The sequence below is a fragment of the Rhodamnia argentea genome, chromosome 7 (genome assembly GCF_020921035.1).
Source record: "Rhodamnia argentea isolate NSW1041297 chromosome 7, ASM2092103v1, whole genome shotgun sequence".
Lineage (NCBI taxonomy): Eukaryota > Viridiplantae > Streptophyta > Magnoliopsida > Myrtales > Myrtaceae > Rhodamnia > Rhodamnia argentea.
The window spans coordinates 4,778,351-4,794,701 of NC_063156.1; the positions used below are offsets into that span (position 1 = coordinate 4,778,351).

The 16,351-nt window shown below is 37.7% G+C and overlaps 1 protein-coding gene across 1 annotated transcript; it reads right to left on the bottom strand.

Annotated features, from left to right (window-relative positions):
- Positions 1-15,553: 15,553 nt before the first annotated feature.
- On the bottom strand, positions 15,554-16,102 carry LOC115729704 (dirigent protein 1-like). Its single transcript, XM_030660333.1, has one exon. It carries the CDS (start codon positions 16,100-16,102, stop codon positions 15,554-15,556), a length of 549 nt encoding a protein of 182 aa, XP_030516193.1.
- Positions 16,103-16,351: the final 249 nt, after the last annotated feature.

The following is a 16,351-nucleotide window of genomic DNA, read 5'->3' on the forward strand; positions in this document are numbered from 1 at the left end:
ACGCGCCGAAGCTTTAGGTGGCGCGCGAGGGAGCGTGAGAGGTCCGATTGAGGTGTTCCAAGTACCAACATGCTTGTATTCTTATGCTTTACAATTTGGTATGTTTATTTTACATGTTTGATGCTTTTATCGATGGAAAATACCTATAGAATCCCAAATACGTGTGTTGTTTGGGGTATTTTTGGCATATTTCAATGTATTTCTATATGGCTTCGTGAAATATAGGTGCAATCTCACATGTAAATACCACATACGGATATGTAGAGCACAATTTATCAATTACATGTATATAGTTTAACATGTACTGTTGAGTGAATTAGCACGACATGTAATTTTGTGGATAATTGCCTCCAGTTTCTGAAATTACATGCATACGATTAATGTGAAATATAAAGTTTATATCCCAATTTCAGAAAAATCTAATTGGGTTGTGATTGCTAAAGTGGCACACTTGATTGGATTTAATAAATAACGGTTTATAAAGTATTGGGATGTATCCCGCTTTAATGCATAGTTATACTCCCAAAGAAAGTAATTGGGTGTTGTTGCATGGAGGGTAGCATGTACAATATATGGTTACGAATTGGTTGGTCTAAGTGCTTTCATACACCCAAAGGTGGTGATTAACGAAGATTAAAATAAATTCTCATGGCCGATGTAATGCAGAGAGTATACAACCGCATATCATGTCTTCTGCCCAAAGGTGATTATATGATGATGTATGTAACTCTCAAGGTAAATTTTCACATTATGCTAATTATAAATATTGATTTTTTCAGTCACCTTTTCTGTGAACGGCAACTCCATAACTATTGAGATTCTTACTGGTTCTAATTTTAAGAAGTGGAGAGAGGATTTTCTGTTTGGTATGGAACTAGCGGATGTTCATGTTGCTCTCAATGAGGATATACGGATAGCTCCTACTGATGCTAGTACGGATGCCCAACTAGACAGATGATGGAGGCCTTGGCGGCTAGAAATCGTTACTCTCTTAATCTTGAAGTTGGGACATATATGTCAAGGTTATTCAGTTTGAAGTATGATGGTTCTGCTAGTGTTAGGGATTATGTCCTAAGGATGGTTGATCTGCAATCAAAGCTTAAAGCCCTTAATATTCCTATCCCCGATGCTTGTATTGTGCATCTTGCACTCAACTCTCTTCCACCTGAATTTGGTATTATCCAAACAAAGTATAATACCGCCGATCAACCATGGACAATCAATGACTTGATTGCAAGGGTAGTGTCAGAGGAGACTAAGCTGAAGAAAAGTAAGGCATATGTTGCTATGTACACTACTTCTAGTTCTAGTGTTAAGAAGGGTAAGGGGCACAAAAATCGTGCTCACAAAGAAACTCATTCATCCGCCGGTGCATCTGACAACTTGAGTTCAAAGAAACCGATCTTTAAAAGGGACGATAAAACTGGTAAGAATGGTCTCTGTTTCTTCCGTAAGAAGGCGGGACACATAAAGAAAGACTGCGCTAAGTATAAAAATTGGTTGTCTACGCGTGAGCCTAAAGGTAATGATTCTTTGGCACTGGTTTATGAATCTAATCTGTCTGAAACCTCATCTTGGTTGTGGTAGCTAGATAGCGGTGCAACTAATCATGTTACGTTTACCATACAGGAATTCATAAACCGGAGGAAGCCAAATAAGGAAGAATCAAAGTTCACCATAGGAAACAACAGTAAAGCTAACGTCGAGTTCGTGAAAGATGTCATTTTAATTCTAGATTCTGATTTTAATTTGATGTTAAGGAATACATTTTATGTACCTTCCTTTAGACAGAATTTAATTTCCCTATCAAGTTTGGATATGTGTGGTTACTCTTTTGAGATTTCAAACAATGCAATTTCTATTTCTTTTAATTCAAATAAAGTTGAGTATTGCACTATGTCCAATGGATTGTACATATTATGTTTGTTTCCCAACAAAATATACGTCGCTTATACAGCTGAAAACGTTGTTTCTAAAAGACCTCTACCTAAGGAACAGTCTTATGCATTATGTCATAAACGTTTTGGTCACATCTTTAAAGAAATAGTGGAAAGACTAATAAAGGCGGACATTCTACCCACTCTCAAAAGTGATCTAGACGCGTGCGAAAACTATTGTAGAGGGTAAGATGACTAAAATAAAGAAGAAAACTACGATCCATAGTTCTCATTTATTACGGATCATTCATACGGATATAAGTGGACCATATATAACAACATTGTGTAGAAATTTTTATTTTATCACATTTATAGAAGATTATTCCCGATATGGTTATCTATACTTGATTAAGGAAAGTCTGAATCTCTTGACAAGTTCAAGATTTTCCAAACTAAAGTCGAGAAACAGCTGGGAAAAGTCATAAAAATTGTTAGATCTGACCGTAGTGGTAAGTATTATGGACGACATGACGATGTTGGACAGCTTAAAGGGTCATTTGCCAAGTACTTAGAGGATTCTAGGATTGTGGCTTAGTTTACTATGCCTGGTAGTCCTAAACAGAACGGTGTAGCAGAAAGACGTAATCGTACACTTATAGATATGGTGAGATATATGATTAGCAGAACTAATTTACCAAGTTTTTTGTGGGGTAAAGCGTTGAAAACGGTACTTTATATTTTGAATCGTGTTTCTACGAAATCTGCGCCTCTTACTCCTTTCAAGTTGTGGATTGGATGGAAACCTAGCTTGAATCACCCGAAAGTTTAGGGGTACCCCGCATAAGTAAAATTATATAATCCAACTTTAAGCAAGTTGGACTCCAAGACCACTCGATGTTATTCAAAGGGATATCGATTTTATAATCTCAATGGAGAAACGAGAATTGTGGATTCACAGACAGCGAAGTTTCTAGAGCTTAATGTGGCCGAAAAAGGTGATTGTTCGCAGACTATTGAAGATAATAGTACAGTGAGTACTTCTATGTCGTTTTCTATATCTATATAAACAATTGTGGATGCTCTTACTTCACGGACTAAACCCGTTGAGGCTCAAGAACCGTTCATCGAAGGAGTTCCCGATGAAGTTCCTCGAGCCTCTCAAGAACAAAATGAGGTTGAAGATGCTCCTATAAGGAGATTTGTTAGACAAAAACGATCAGCTATACCACCAGATTACATAATTTATTTAGGTGAGCAGGATTATGATATCGGTTGTGTTGTTGATCCAGTGACTTATGCAGAAGCTATTTCTTGTCCTCGGTTTGATTTATGGTTAGATGCGATGAAAGATGAGATGTTGTCTATGAAATACAATGGTGTTTGGGAGCTTGTTGAATTACCCGAAGGATATAAACCCGTCGGTCGTAAATGGGTGTTTAAGACTAAGAAAGACTCCACATGAAAGATTGAAAAATTTAAAGCCAGATTAGTAGCTAAGGGATTCACTCAAAGAGAATGAGTAGATTATGAGGCAACTTTTTTTCCAGTTTCTTCTAAAGACTCTTTTAAAGTAATCATGGCTTTAGTAACTCATTTTGATATGGAGCTTCACCAAATAGATGTTAAAACTGCTTTTTTTAATAGAGACCTTGATGAACAGGTTTATATGGCACAACTTGAAGGTTTTGTAGCGGATGATACTGGTAATTTGGTTTGTAGATTAAAAAAGTTTATATATGGTTTGAAGCAAGCTTCTAGACAGTAGTACTTGAAGTTTCATAGTGTTATTACTTCTTTTGGGTTCATTGAGAACAAGTTAGATCAGTGTATTTACTGCAAAGTCGGTAGGAGGAAATTTATTTTTCTCGTTCTTTATGTTGATGACATCTTGCTTGTTAGTAGCAACATTGAATTACTACATGAGACAAAGAGAATGTTGTCACGGAACTTTGATATGAAGGATCTTAGAGAAGCGTCTTTTGTCCTTGGAATTTAGATCCATAGGGATTATTCTCGTTGCATATTAGGCTTATCTCAGAAGGCATATATTGATCGTATTTTGGAGATATTCAATATGCAACAGTGCAAATCAGGAATTGCTCTTGTCCGTAATGGTGATAAATTGAGTCTTTTACAATGTCCTTATTCAGCTATTGAGAAAGCACAGATGAAGAATGTACCTTATGCTAGTGCACTTGGTAATATCATGTATGCACAAGTTTGTACTAGACCAGACATTGCTTTTGCAATAGGACTTCTAGGCAGATATCGGTCAAATCCAGGACATGACCACCGGGTTGCTGCCAAGAAAGTTTTGAGGTACTTAAAGATGACTAGAGACTATATGCTAATTTATAGATATGTTCAAAACTTGCAGCTAATAGGGTATTCAGATTCAGATTATGCTGGTTGTCGGGATGACAAGAAGTCGACAACGGGGTACATCTTTATGCTAGCAAGTGGTGCAGTATCATGAAAAAGTGAGAAACAGAAAATGATATCATCCTCTATTATGCAAGCGGAGTTTATAGCATGCTTTTCAGCTGCTACTCAGGCTATTTGGCTCCGGAATTTCATTAGGGAGTTAACCGTGTTTGATTTTGTTAATAGACCCATACAGTTGTATTGTGACAATAACTCTGCAGTGTTATTCATTAACAACAACAGAGGTCTCAAGGGGTCTAAGCATATGAAGGTCAAGTTTTTTACTATAAAGGAATCCGTACAGAATGGTGACGTTACGGTAGAGCATATTACTACGGATGCTATGATTGCTGATCCACCGACTAAAGGTCTACGCCCTTGCATATTTGAACGATATGTTATTAGCATGGGCTTATAAGCATCGTAGGATGCCATTATTTAGTGGGAGTTTTCTATTTTTGCTCTAATAAAGTTTGCATTTGTATTATGTTACTTTTAGTAACGGTTTTGATATGTATTGACTTTTTTACATTCAATTGAGTATTTATGAATGTGTTGTTGAATGCATATCTATTGAAAATCTCAAGGTATTGTGTACACCTTGAGTAATAGCTATGGCATTTTTTTTGGCCATGTGCATATGTCTTGTTACATATAAAGTATAGTTAACTATAAATGTAAGATATATGTGAGTTCGTCGGAACCATAAGGATGTTCTCTTGTAACACATTAGGTTTTGTGACACATAAAGTAAGAGAATGATGACTGACAAAGAGGATAACATATAAGGTGTCTCTATTTTTGAGATATTATTCATTTGCCATACTACCATATCAAATCCATATCAGTAAAGTTAAGAGCTTTAGTAACCATGGATGGCTCTGTGTCTTTTAATGCAATTACCGCTATGATGCGGTGCTTAAGACTTTATGGGATCGGATTGGCTATTGGAAATTATCTCTAGACCAATATAAAGATGCGCATATATAGTACAATTTCAACTAATCTAGCTCAAGTGGGAGAATGTTAGAATATATATTTTTTTAATATTCAATGTGAGCTTTATTAATTATTATTGTAAATATAAATTAGTCTAATAAAGATAGATAAAAGATTTTCTAATTCTAATTGGATATGAGATTGGATAGTATGGGCCGAGATAAGCTTTATCTATAATTAGGAGATAAAGTTTCAGTCTCTATAAATAGAGCTCAAGTCTCTCCTCTAAATCCTAATGTCCACATAACCTCACATCAAGAGTCGTCGGAAGGGATACATGAGGGGCCGTCTCATTGAAGCCGGTGATAAAAGGGGTTCATAGAGGAGAAGCTCTTGAGCAACGGATCCTTGTAAATTCCGCATCAAGAACAATGAATCCGAAACAATATGTGTCAATTCTTCAACTTTATGAATCTGTGATTCGTGTATTTAAACGTGATTAATTGGGTTGCTGCATAAGGGTATTAATCGCGGCTATCGGTGATCAGTGTATTTGACATACATCTTTGATCTTGTGGGAGTCACTCGGGTCTTGTACTAACTTCTTGACTCGATTTATCCCGACTTGTCAAAGTTGGCGTCCTCCTTTTTGTTGTCTACATCTTTTGAGTGAGTCATATACGAAAAAGATATTTGACAGATTCAATTTTTGCAGATAATATGGCAATGGATGAAATCGTTGAGAACGTAAGAAAATTCATTCAGAAGGCGTGCCGTTTCTCTAAAATTAATGTTGTTTCTTGAAAATCGATTGTCTTAGACCAACGAAGAGGTAATCACAAAAAGGAGTTTAGACAGTAATATAAAGAGTAGATAGGTAAAGCAACAAATTTCCCATTCTGCCATTTTACATCGTGGGTGCTCCAACTTGCGCATGAAAAGGGAAGTTTCAAAGCATATAGAAGCCACTTGTTGTCTGTTCTTTTTGGGATCAGTTCTGCAGTGAATTGGATCCCACCAACGTCATAGAACAGCGAAAAGGATTGACAAGAGAACTTCCAGGCAAGTTCACTGTATTTGCTAGGATAAATCCTTAAATGGTCCTAGGTTTTTGTTTCTCTTCTTTCAAAAAGATGTTCCTAGGTTTGTACCCAACAAAAGAAAAAAAAAATTAGCAACTTAGATGTCCAAATAAATCTTTTTTTTTTTTAAAAAAGTTGTTTCTCTTGATATACCGTATTGGTAAGATGAATGATTATATGGCGTTGGCATTATTTTCTTTTAAGTCAATTTAATGAACATATGAGCAATTTCTATTGAAATTTCTATCTCGAAGTGATTGGTTTATGGATCATTCTTATTTACTTGTTCTTCCCATGTATGTTGGTCAACACTCCATGCAGTGTTCTTGCATTAAAGCTGATCGTTATGTGGTCGTTTGTCGTCATGAGCGACCTATGCTAGGATTATTCCATTTGGAAAATCGCGGTCCCCGCATGTAGCTTTAGTACCTATTGGCAGCAACGGCTGTCTCGGGCCATGTAGTTCTAGTCTATTTTCTAGCATGAACAGAATGCTGATGAACATCACTTTCGGCGATGCAACTTCATGTCACGCGAACACCTACCCATCGGATTAACTCTCACTAAAGTGTGTTAGCCGTAAAAAGAAGATCAAAACGAGGTTCCAATCCAATTAACCTAATCAAATATCTCTAAAGTTTGATTGCCACCAATCCCATTTACCACTGAACAAACACATTATACTAATGGCTCTTCTTGGGTGAGAGGGATAGATGGTATGCCCATCATTTCGAATTTTTTTTCTTTTTCTGCTATATTTGACCAGGTCCCTTCGATCCTACACGATGAACACCTATGTCTGAGAGATTCTGATAATCCGAAAAGATGCTGAATCATTGGTCGAAACTCAAGCCCTAATCAAGTCTTCCAAGATCTCCAAACTACATATGCATCTCCATTTTGTCCGCAGCAAATCTTGGACCTCCGATACTGCTCTAATGTCGTTCGAGCAATGATCGTGGGCATGTAGTTGCGCATTAAAACCCTAGTGGGAGAAGATAGTGACAAACCCTTTTGCGCTCTTTTACACATATAACGATACAATATAGCAAGAAGGAAAGGCCACTGCATAACAGTTAATGGGAAGAAAGAGCAAAAAAGTAAGAGTTAGAATATTCTCGTAGCTTATACTTTCCACGTAGTTAACTGGGGAACTGGATAATCATCCGTTAAGTAATCTTATGCAAAAGCAAAGCGCACTGTGGTGGGAGATTTCAGATTAGTACATCACGTATGCTAAGTGATCACATGAGATACCAATTCGATATTCTCGAAGTATAAAAGCACGTGAATCATATTTTGTCATCTTAAGGAAAACATAATTAATGTACTAATGGGAGAGAATTTTGAAAACCAACCATTTTTTTTTTCTTTTTTGTATGGCGGGCAAAACTTGGATGGATAAAATATGGCATGGCTAACGTGCAAAGTTTTATCATCACAAAGTTGCCCTAGATAGATGTCATATATACGTGTGAACCTAAAATGTTTGATTCTACCCTATGAAAAGAAAATCCATAGAAAGATAGGAGACTTGAATCGAGACTAGTATGTACCTAATTCGTCCCTATAATTATAGTGAGAAAGATGATCGATCATGAGCCAAAATGGGCCATTGTGACCCACGAACTGGCCTCGGCACCCCGGCCGAATCCTGAACAGCAATGCATACATGGAAAGCAGCTTCCATCGAGACCATCGAAGGCTGAAAATGGACGATATAGCTTATGTGCCAAGGTTGTTGGTTCGCCAATTATGGGTGACCTTAACGGCTGAAATATCGTCTGTGAGCTATCATTTTCTCGTGCTTGTATTTTTAAAGAAAAGTGCACCACGTTAGTAGCCACATCATCATGACCAAATAAGGACTCAGTTGCAAAATTTGACGATGAAAATTTGCACGAAATAGAAGAGTTGAGGACCAAACCACACAAATTGCCAAATCTAGAGGATAAAAAGTGGGCGCATAGAATAGAGGACCAGTACAGTCATGCCTTTTGATATTTATAGGAAGTACTTTCCGTAGCAAGCCCTCACTCGCTTATCTCGTGTATGAAGAGATCATGCCGAATCCAAAGTGGCCGAACATGATGCACCCAGGAAGTGTTTACATCTTGCTTGGATATTACAGTTTTCCGCTACAGATGAATAAGTTATCATGTCTAACGTGGAAACAATTCGAGCTCAAAATGGATTGCAGAGCTGAGACCTGAACGAAGGTTCAGTGATATGCCTACTCCTCGGGCAGAGATAGATGAAGTAGTTCCGGCAACGAAGATGTCACAATTGCTCAATCACACTCACTCGTACGGATTTCCTCGATTAAGCCCAAACCCACAAGAATCAATCACAAAAGAACGGTTTTTCTTACACTTTTGAACTTTTGTACGTCATTCATTCGCAAGTTTTCACATATATTTAGGCTCCGATTGTTTCGCGAAAAATGAAGCGTTTCTAAAAAATATTTTTCGGAAAGCTGTTTTCTACGAAAATAGAGATATTTTTCAATGTTTTGTTGAAACTTAAAAATGAATTAGAAATTATTTTCCGCTGTTTGATAAGAAAAATCAATTTCCATAGTACATAATTTTTTAATTATTTTTTTACTTTTTTCATTTTGTATTTTTTTTAAATTCTAATTTTCTTTTTAAAATTTTTAATTTCTTTTCTTTTTTTCTTTTCTCTTTCTTCCTCTTTCTTCCTTCCTACGCCACTGCTCCTTCCTCCGCTGCTGCTCCTTCTTCTTCCTCAACTCGGTCATCAGCCATGATGCAAGCTGGTGAGCTCGATGCTCAGCCCATCTTGGCGAGTCCTGAGCTCGGCCTCGATCGAAGCCGGTGACCGAGCGGGCACGACTGGCGAGCGAGGAAGTTGAAGGCGGAGGTGGCCTTGGCGATGGACTTGGCGGCATCGAGGAGCAGCTCTTCTTTCTACTTTTATCCTAAAGGGGAACCCACTGAGTACATTCCCGTCACTTTCTTGGAGATCGACCCATTGCCCTCTCTTCTTTCTCTGTAAACGGCGTAATTGTTCGGTTGTCAGCGATGACCAGGTCATCATATCCTACCATGTCAACTTTGATAGAGAGAGAGAGATAGAAAGAGCCAACAGCATCGACTAGATCTAGTGATCTACGACTTTTCTCAGGAAAAATCCAAGCTCATTTAAGCCCTCCTTGTATGTCCATGCATGTGCCCTTGAACAGATGACAGGATTGACCATAGACAACTGAAAAGCATAGCTTTCTTAGCCTATCATCGAGCGAGTTCACAAAACTGTATGTAGACGTGGCACCACTAGCAAACACTTGTCCCCATTCGACTCAACTTCGTCGATCACTTATTAAATTCATGTTCAATGGATCGGATCCATGAGAACTCGAATCCAGGAAATAAATACAAATTGTGAGGGATGAATCGCTTTCGGAGGACAAAATTGAAGACGCTCGTGCTTGGAGATCCGCGTGACCAAGCCCAACAAACGGAGACAGAATCCGTGTTATCCTCAAGAATGCAGACCTTTCCAATAACCAAACCTAATTCATCATGTCCTTCCAAAAAGGTAGGCTCTTCTTTTCGTCGTTCATACACTCCATGGAGTTCTCTTAGCTCTATATAGGAATCAGCTATGAAAAACGCATCTCTCGAAATACTTGGTTTGTCAATGCATGTAAAAACATACACGTAAGATTAATTCAACATTAGAATGGAAAAATTGTTTAAAAAGTCTTAAGCATATTGCACTTTTGCCAATTAAATCTTAAACCTTTTCACTTTTTGTCTATTGATTCCATCTGACCAAAATTGATAAAAAAAAAAAAAAAAAAACCGCTGACATAGACACAGGCCATCCTACGTGGTGTGGACGGCGTTAACGTTGATAATTTTTAATAATATTATAATATTATTTCCTTATTTTTTAATATTTTTTTTCTTTTCTTGTATGTGTTTTTTCTCCATAGCTGGCGACAAGTCGCCTCCCTTTATTCTCTAGGCATCATTACACAAGGAAGTTCTTTTTTCCCCCTTTTTTAGGCTAATTCGGCAAAAATAAGGGAATAAGTTACTTAATCCTAAATTGACAAGTTTCTATTTTCGCACCAAACTTTTATTAACGTGTTTGCTTTCTGATGATGATTCCAATAAGAGAGAGAAAATAAATACATTTGGCACTTAATAAGAATAAGCGCGCGTTTGATAATCACAAGACTTTTAACTTAAATGAATCGATTTAGTCATAGAATCACTTAATTTTGTAAATAAAATTGAGGCTTAATAGAGTAGGAATTAAAATCTTGTCCATTTCATGTTAGAAGCCTAAGGCCTGCCAATAATATTCATCAGTTCATATTTGCTACGATGTTAGCGTTTTTTTTTTTTTTGGGTCGAAACGATGTTTGTGTTCAGTCTTAGCCCATATTAACTTATTATCAAACAACATCTTATTTTTCAGTTTCGGCCCTTAATTTTCCATTTTTATCAAACAGGCCCTTAGATAGGGTTCTTTTTTATGAGGACAAAAGAAAGGGCTTCTTTAATAAAATGAAAACTATGTGCCGGAAATTAAAGCACAGACTTTTAAACGTTGATTATCGTAAGCGTTGAAAATAGAAATAAAACGTTGTTTGATTAATGAATAGCTGAACAATTAATTTTTTGCCAATAAATTTGCAAAAATTCTAGTAGCCATGAATTGTTTCCTCTGTAGAATGAATTAAGCAATCCCTCACGCTTACTCATGAAGTTAATTGCATTTTGTTAATTAATTGAATCTTTTTAAGTAGATGCTAAATTAGCTTTGCGGAGACTCTCGGGGTTGGCAAAGTATACTTGAAAGGAAGAAGCTAGGGAAGAAAGGAACTGAATGGCAGAAGGAAAATTATCAAAAAAAATCTAAACTTGTTACAATTGTACCAATTCAGTCTTACATTTTTTTGGGCCAATTCACTCCTAAACCTTTTGTATTTATGCTAGGTCCTAAACCTTTTGCATTTATACAATTCAGTCAATCTAGCCAAAATTGGCTTGAAATCGCTGACGTGGCGATTATGTGACAATTTTAAATAATATTTTGATTTTTTTTTCAATTTTGTTTATGCTTTTTCTTTTTTTTTTCCTCTTCCCAATCTTCTTCTTCCTCAAGTCGGTCACCGAAGACGAGGGTCGGTAGAGGTCACCGAGGTCTGCCGATCAGCCAAAGGCGAGGGTCTTCAACTCGCCAACCTCAGGCTAAGCTCACCCTCAACGACCACCGGCGAGGGCGAGGCTCAGCCATCCCAGGTGAGGCTCAACCTCGCCATAGCTAAGCAAGGTCGCCTTTTGCCGGGGACAGGCGAGTTTCACCTAAGGCTAGCAAGTTGCCATCCCTCGTCATCCAACTGGAGGAAAAGGAAAACTAGGAAAAAAAAATAAAAAATTTGAAAAAAAATTATTCAAAAATTGCCACGTCGGCCTCAACGGTGTCACTTTAGTGATTTCAAGCCGAAATTAGCCAAATGAACTAAATTGACACGAGGGCAAAAGATTTAAGACTGAATTGGCACAATTGTAACATGTCGAGGACTTTTTTTTTTTCGGTAATGGGAAATTTGTTTTGGTTTGGTGAGATGAATGGCATCTTCATAGTCAGGACCTAATAATGCTGCAATTTGATGCAGACACTAACCCTGTTCTAAAGGCGGTACCTACATGGAAGGAAGATCGTAGATAGTGGACTCTACTTTTGTATATTATTCAAAACAAGAAAGGGTATATATGTACTTGCATACGCGACAAATATTGTTATCTGGGTTGGATATTTATGTATGCATATGTGTATATTTTATAAATATATGTATTATATGAAAAATTATGAAAAAAATTGTAAACCTATTAGACCAAAAGACGTTGGATTTCTTGGTAACTTATTAACATTCACGGGGGTACAATGATGGCAAATCTTATGCAATTGACAACTTAAACGAGGGGACAAAATTGAGAAACAACTTTGAAAAGGCGAGCTATTTTGCGGATAAGATTTAAATGATGAGGTTGAATTTGAAAATAGACCCAAAGTTATGCAACATGTGTTAGTGTATATGAGCTAATTTGTCCTGCTGAATACCTTGAATGTTTGACCCCCAAAAAAAATTGCTTTGAATAAAATTTATATCTAATTCCTTAAAAAAAAATCAGCTTTAACTCAAGTTCTAACTCTAACCCAATTTTTTTATCTCATAAAAAGGCACAAACTCTATCTCGGGTCTTACTTCTAGCCCAAACTTTTGTTTCTCATTAAAAAAAAAAAACGCTAATTTTAGATCATGTCCTAATCATAGTCCCGAGTTTTTTTTTTCCCTTCTCATGAAAATGCACAAACTTTCAATTGGTATCCAAATCTGGTCCCCTTTGAGTTTTCGTCAAGTTTTCGCTAAGCACGTGTGGAGTGACATGTCAAATCTTTAACAACATCACTGAAAGAAAAATTTTGGGGGGCCATAGTTGGGTACCGACTAAAAGTAGCTATTTTTTTTTAGACAACAAAAAGTGTAAGCCATGGGTGGAATCCGACCTTATGAGATGAGAGAAAGCTTTGGTCATAATTGTGTCCCGATCTAAAGTTTGGTTTTTTTATAAGATAAAAAAGAAAAGGTTTGAGCGAGAATTAAGACCTGATCTAAAGTTGGTAAATCTTAAAGGATTCGTGCCATAACTTTGATGAGATTTTGATGCTGATTAACGCGAAAAGCCGAAAACAAAATTACAGTTGAAGATACGTGAACATGAATTTGTCAGCACTTAGGTCGAATCGGTCCACCGGCCAAGGCTATTCTCAACCTTTGCCGGGTCCAGGAGGCCAGAAGCTAAAGCCCCTGGCTTGAAAGGCCCATGATCTTCTCCTCTGTTTACACAGTGGGATAATTTTGCAATACCTGCCCAACATCTCTGAAGCATTTTTCGGTTAAGTTGATTTAGTATCATAAAAAATTATGTGAATTGCTCTTCCGAATGTGGATTTTTATTTTGTGAATTGTGAAAATTATACTTAGAATAAGTGTGCTTGAAAAGTATGGTCATGAGCAGCGATTCGATTGATGATAAAGAAAAAGAGTTCTTGATTCGGTTTACAAGAAATAATTACTTCTACCAAAGAACGATTCATAACTTCTATTTCAGCAGTTTACTATGATTTTATTTATAAAATACACAAATTTCAATTATTATTATTATTTTTTTTGCATTTCAAATTGTTTTCGTTGATTGAATCAAATATGTAGTTAATTTTTTTCTCGTTTAAATATTTCTTCATTTAGAGAGTCCGGTAAATTGGATTAATTTATTTTCAAAAATTTCATCATTGAAATTAAACAAAATATATCATCTAAATGAAAAGTTCATATTGATTTTGTATATGTAAGAGTAGCTACTTTTTAAATCATTTAAGGATATATTCAAGCATATCTAAAATTCACTGATTTCCGGCTGAATTTGGCCGGATGAACTGAGTTGACACAGGGCAAAAGGTTTAAGACTGAATAGGCACAATTGTAACAAGTTGAGGATCTTTTTTTTTTTAGGGGGGAGGGGGAGTGGTTAATGGGAAATTTGTTTTGGTTTGGAGGACCCAATGCTGCAATTTGATGCAGACACTAATTCTGTTCGAAAGGTGGAAGCTATTATTGATCAAGATTACAAAAGTTGGGAGTTTGGAACCGATTTGGCATCAAGTGGAAAAGGAGGAACTGGACAGAGTTCAAAAATCAAAGTTAACTGCAGCAAAGGCAAGGACAGACTAAGATGGCCCTGGCAGGGAGATGGAAATTCTTTCAGTCAGAAACTGCTCGTCATCGTGCAAGACAACTTTGAAAAGGAGGTATGGTTAGACTAAAAAAGCAGCCTCCGTTTCTTATGCAATTGAGGAGCAGGTGTGGAAAGTGTGTTCTGGAGCCATTCCTACCAACGAGGACTTCTTCCTAGGGAAGATTATTCAGGATCTTTGTCGCCCTTTTATGCGGAGAAAAGGAGACTACAGAGCAATCGTTGTTAACATGTGCTGGATATAGAACTATTTGGTTTGGGTTTGCGTGCATCAGGATTTACAAAGAGCAGAACAACAATTTCGATGTATCGCTAAAGGAGATGACTGCAGATCTCGTTCAAATGCGAGTTCAAGCCCAGAGATTATGACCAGAATGGCCTCTTGCTGTTAGCATATCTGGAAGAGTAGAAACGAGATGGCCTTTTTAAACCAAGTTGTGGTCTCCCTGATTAATACTGCGTTGGAGGAGTTTGTTACAACTGCGGGAGCGTCATGCAAGATCCGGAATAATGCTCCTAAACATACAACAGATCCTTTAAAGACATGGAAGAAGCCTCTGGGGGACGTGACAGAAGTGAATCGTGACGGGGCTTTCGATCCTGGATACTTCAGAAGCAGCAATTGGAATGGTGGCTAGGAATTCCGATGGAGCGCTGCTTGGTGGCAGAGGCTTAGTAGTTAATGTAGACTCAGTTGATATAACAGAAGCTCTTGATGTGTGGAACTCTATTCGACTGGCTAAGGAAAAAATGCTGGGGCAGCATCTGCACTGAAATGAGCCTGTCCTAGTAGCCATTTCTAGGGAATTTGAGCATTTTCATAGTTTTCTTTCTCTCCTTTTCCTGCTGTTCCAAGAAAGCTTAACATGTTTAACCATTGGGTAGCTTCACGCTTTGGAAGAAAGATGGAGCCATCGATTGGCATCTTGAACTCCCATGTCCTCTGAACTTGTGCTTAGCTTCTGAAGCGGGGAATCGTCCCCCACGAATTTGGGACGACGTTATATAAATGAAGGACTTTGGGACAGATTCCAAACTCAAAGATGTCGATCGAAAAACTTGTTAAATTGTAGCTCTCCCTTTCCACTTTCATTCTCTTAGTAGAAATTCATTGTTTAAATAGTATTGAGATTTGCAGACTTTATACAGGATCTCTGTTTATTCAGTTACGTTCATATACTTAAGAGAACTTGATCTTACTTTAACAGAAGGGAATAACATAGAGGGTTATTCTATAAATCATCGCGATAACATATAGGTTTTGGCAACGTAGACGATACAAGCTCTTTTTTTACCTGAACTAATGACGCATCCATCGAACACAAATGAGAAAAAAACATGACAAGTTGCCAATGCATTTCACTTATTACATCCAATCCTCCGAAGTGATTCTTATTTATTCTATGGAAGCAACCAAAGCCGAAACTCTTCCGTATCAGTAGTGATACACGGTGACATTCCATTGTATGATGGCATTGGCGTTCACCTGATCGAGGAACAGAGTTTCTAGAATTGCATATACCCTAGCGAACCGGAACTTCCCAGTGCCGGACACCACGGACACTTCCCTATATTTGTGGTAAAACCGATCGGAACCCTGTATTTCTAGTGTGCTCCCATTGAACACCTGGTTGGTGAACACAACTGACATCAACAGGTGCAAATCCGAGCCGTCCACGGCCGAGTTCACATAGGCACCTCGGGCCCTCCCAACCTCGGTGGAGTTGCAATCGTATGACTCTGTCAGCTTTTCGTCCATTGCAAAGACGGTGCCGAACCTGAGAATCCACCACCGGTTCCCCAGGATGCGGGCGACCGGAACGGCAGTTACATTGAGGCCGGTCTCCCAGTCGAACATGTAGGAGACCAACTTGGTCTCTTTGAGCTTGTGGTTGAAGTTGAAATTAGCTTCTGAGGAAGCAGAAATGGCTAGAAGAACGAGCAATGAGAGAGTGGCGAATTTCGGGATTGCGTTTGGTGCCATTTGTGTGAAAATTGACCGATTGAGATGAATTTGAACTTTTGAGTGATGCGAGTTTGTAGGAGCTGAATGTGATTTTGGGGTGATTCATGGCAAATGGTGTAATGGGGTCCGATTTATAGAGCGATCTAGTGAAGGGCATTTGATGACGTGGATGTTTTTGACAAGTCATCCATTTTTTCAATCTCTCTCATCTAAGAACCCACGAAAGCTGGAATTTTTCAGAGGCCCAAGTACCATACATGTGATCAA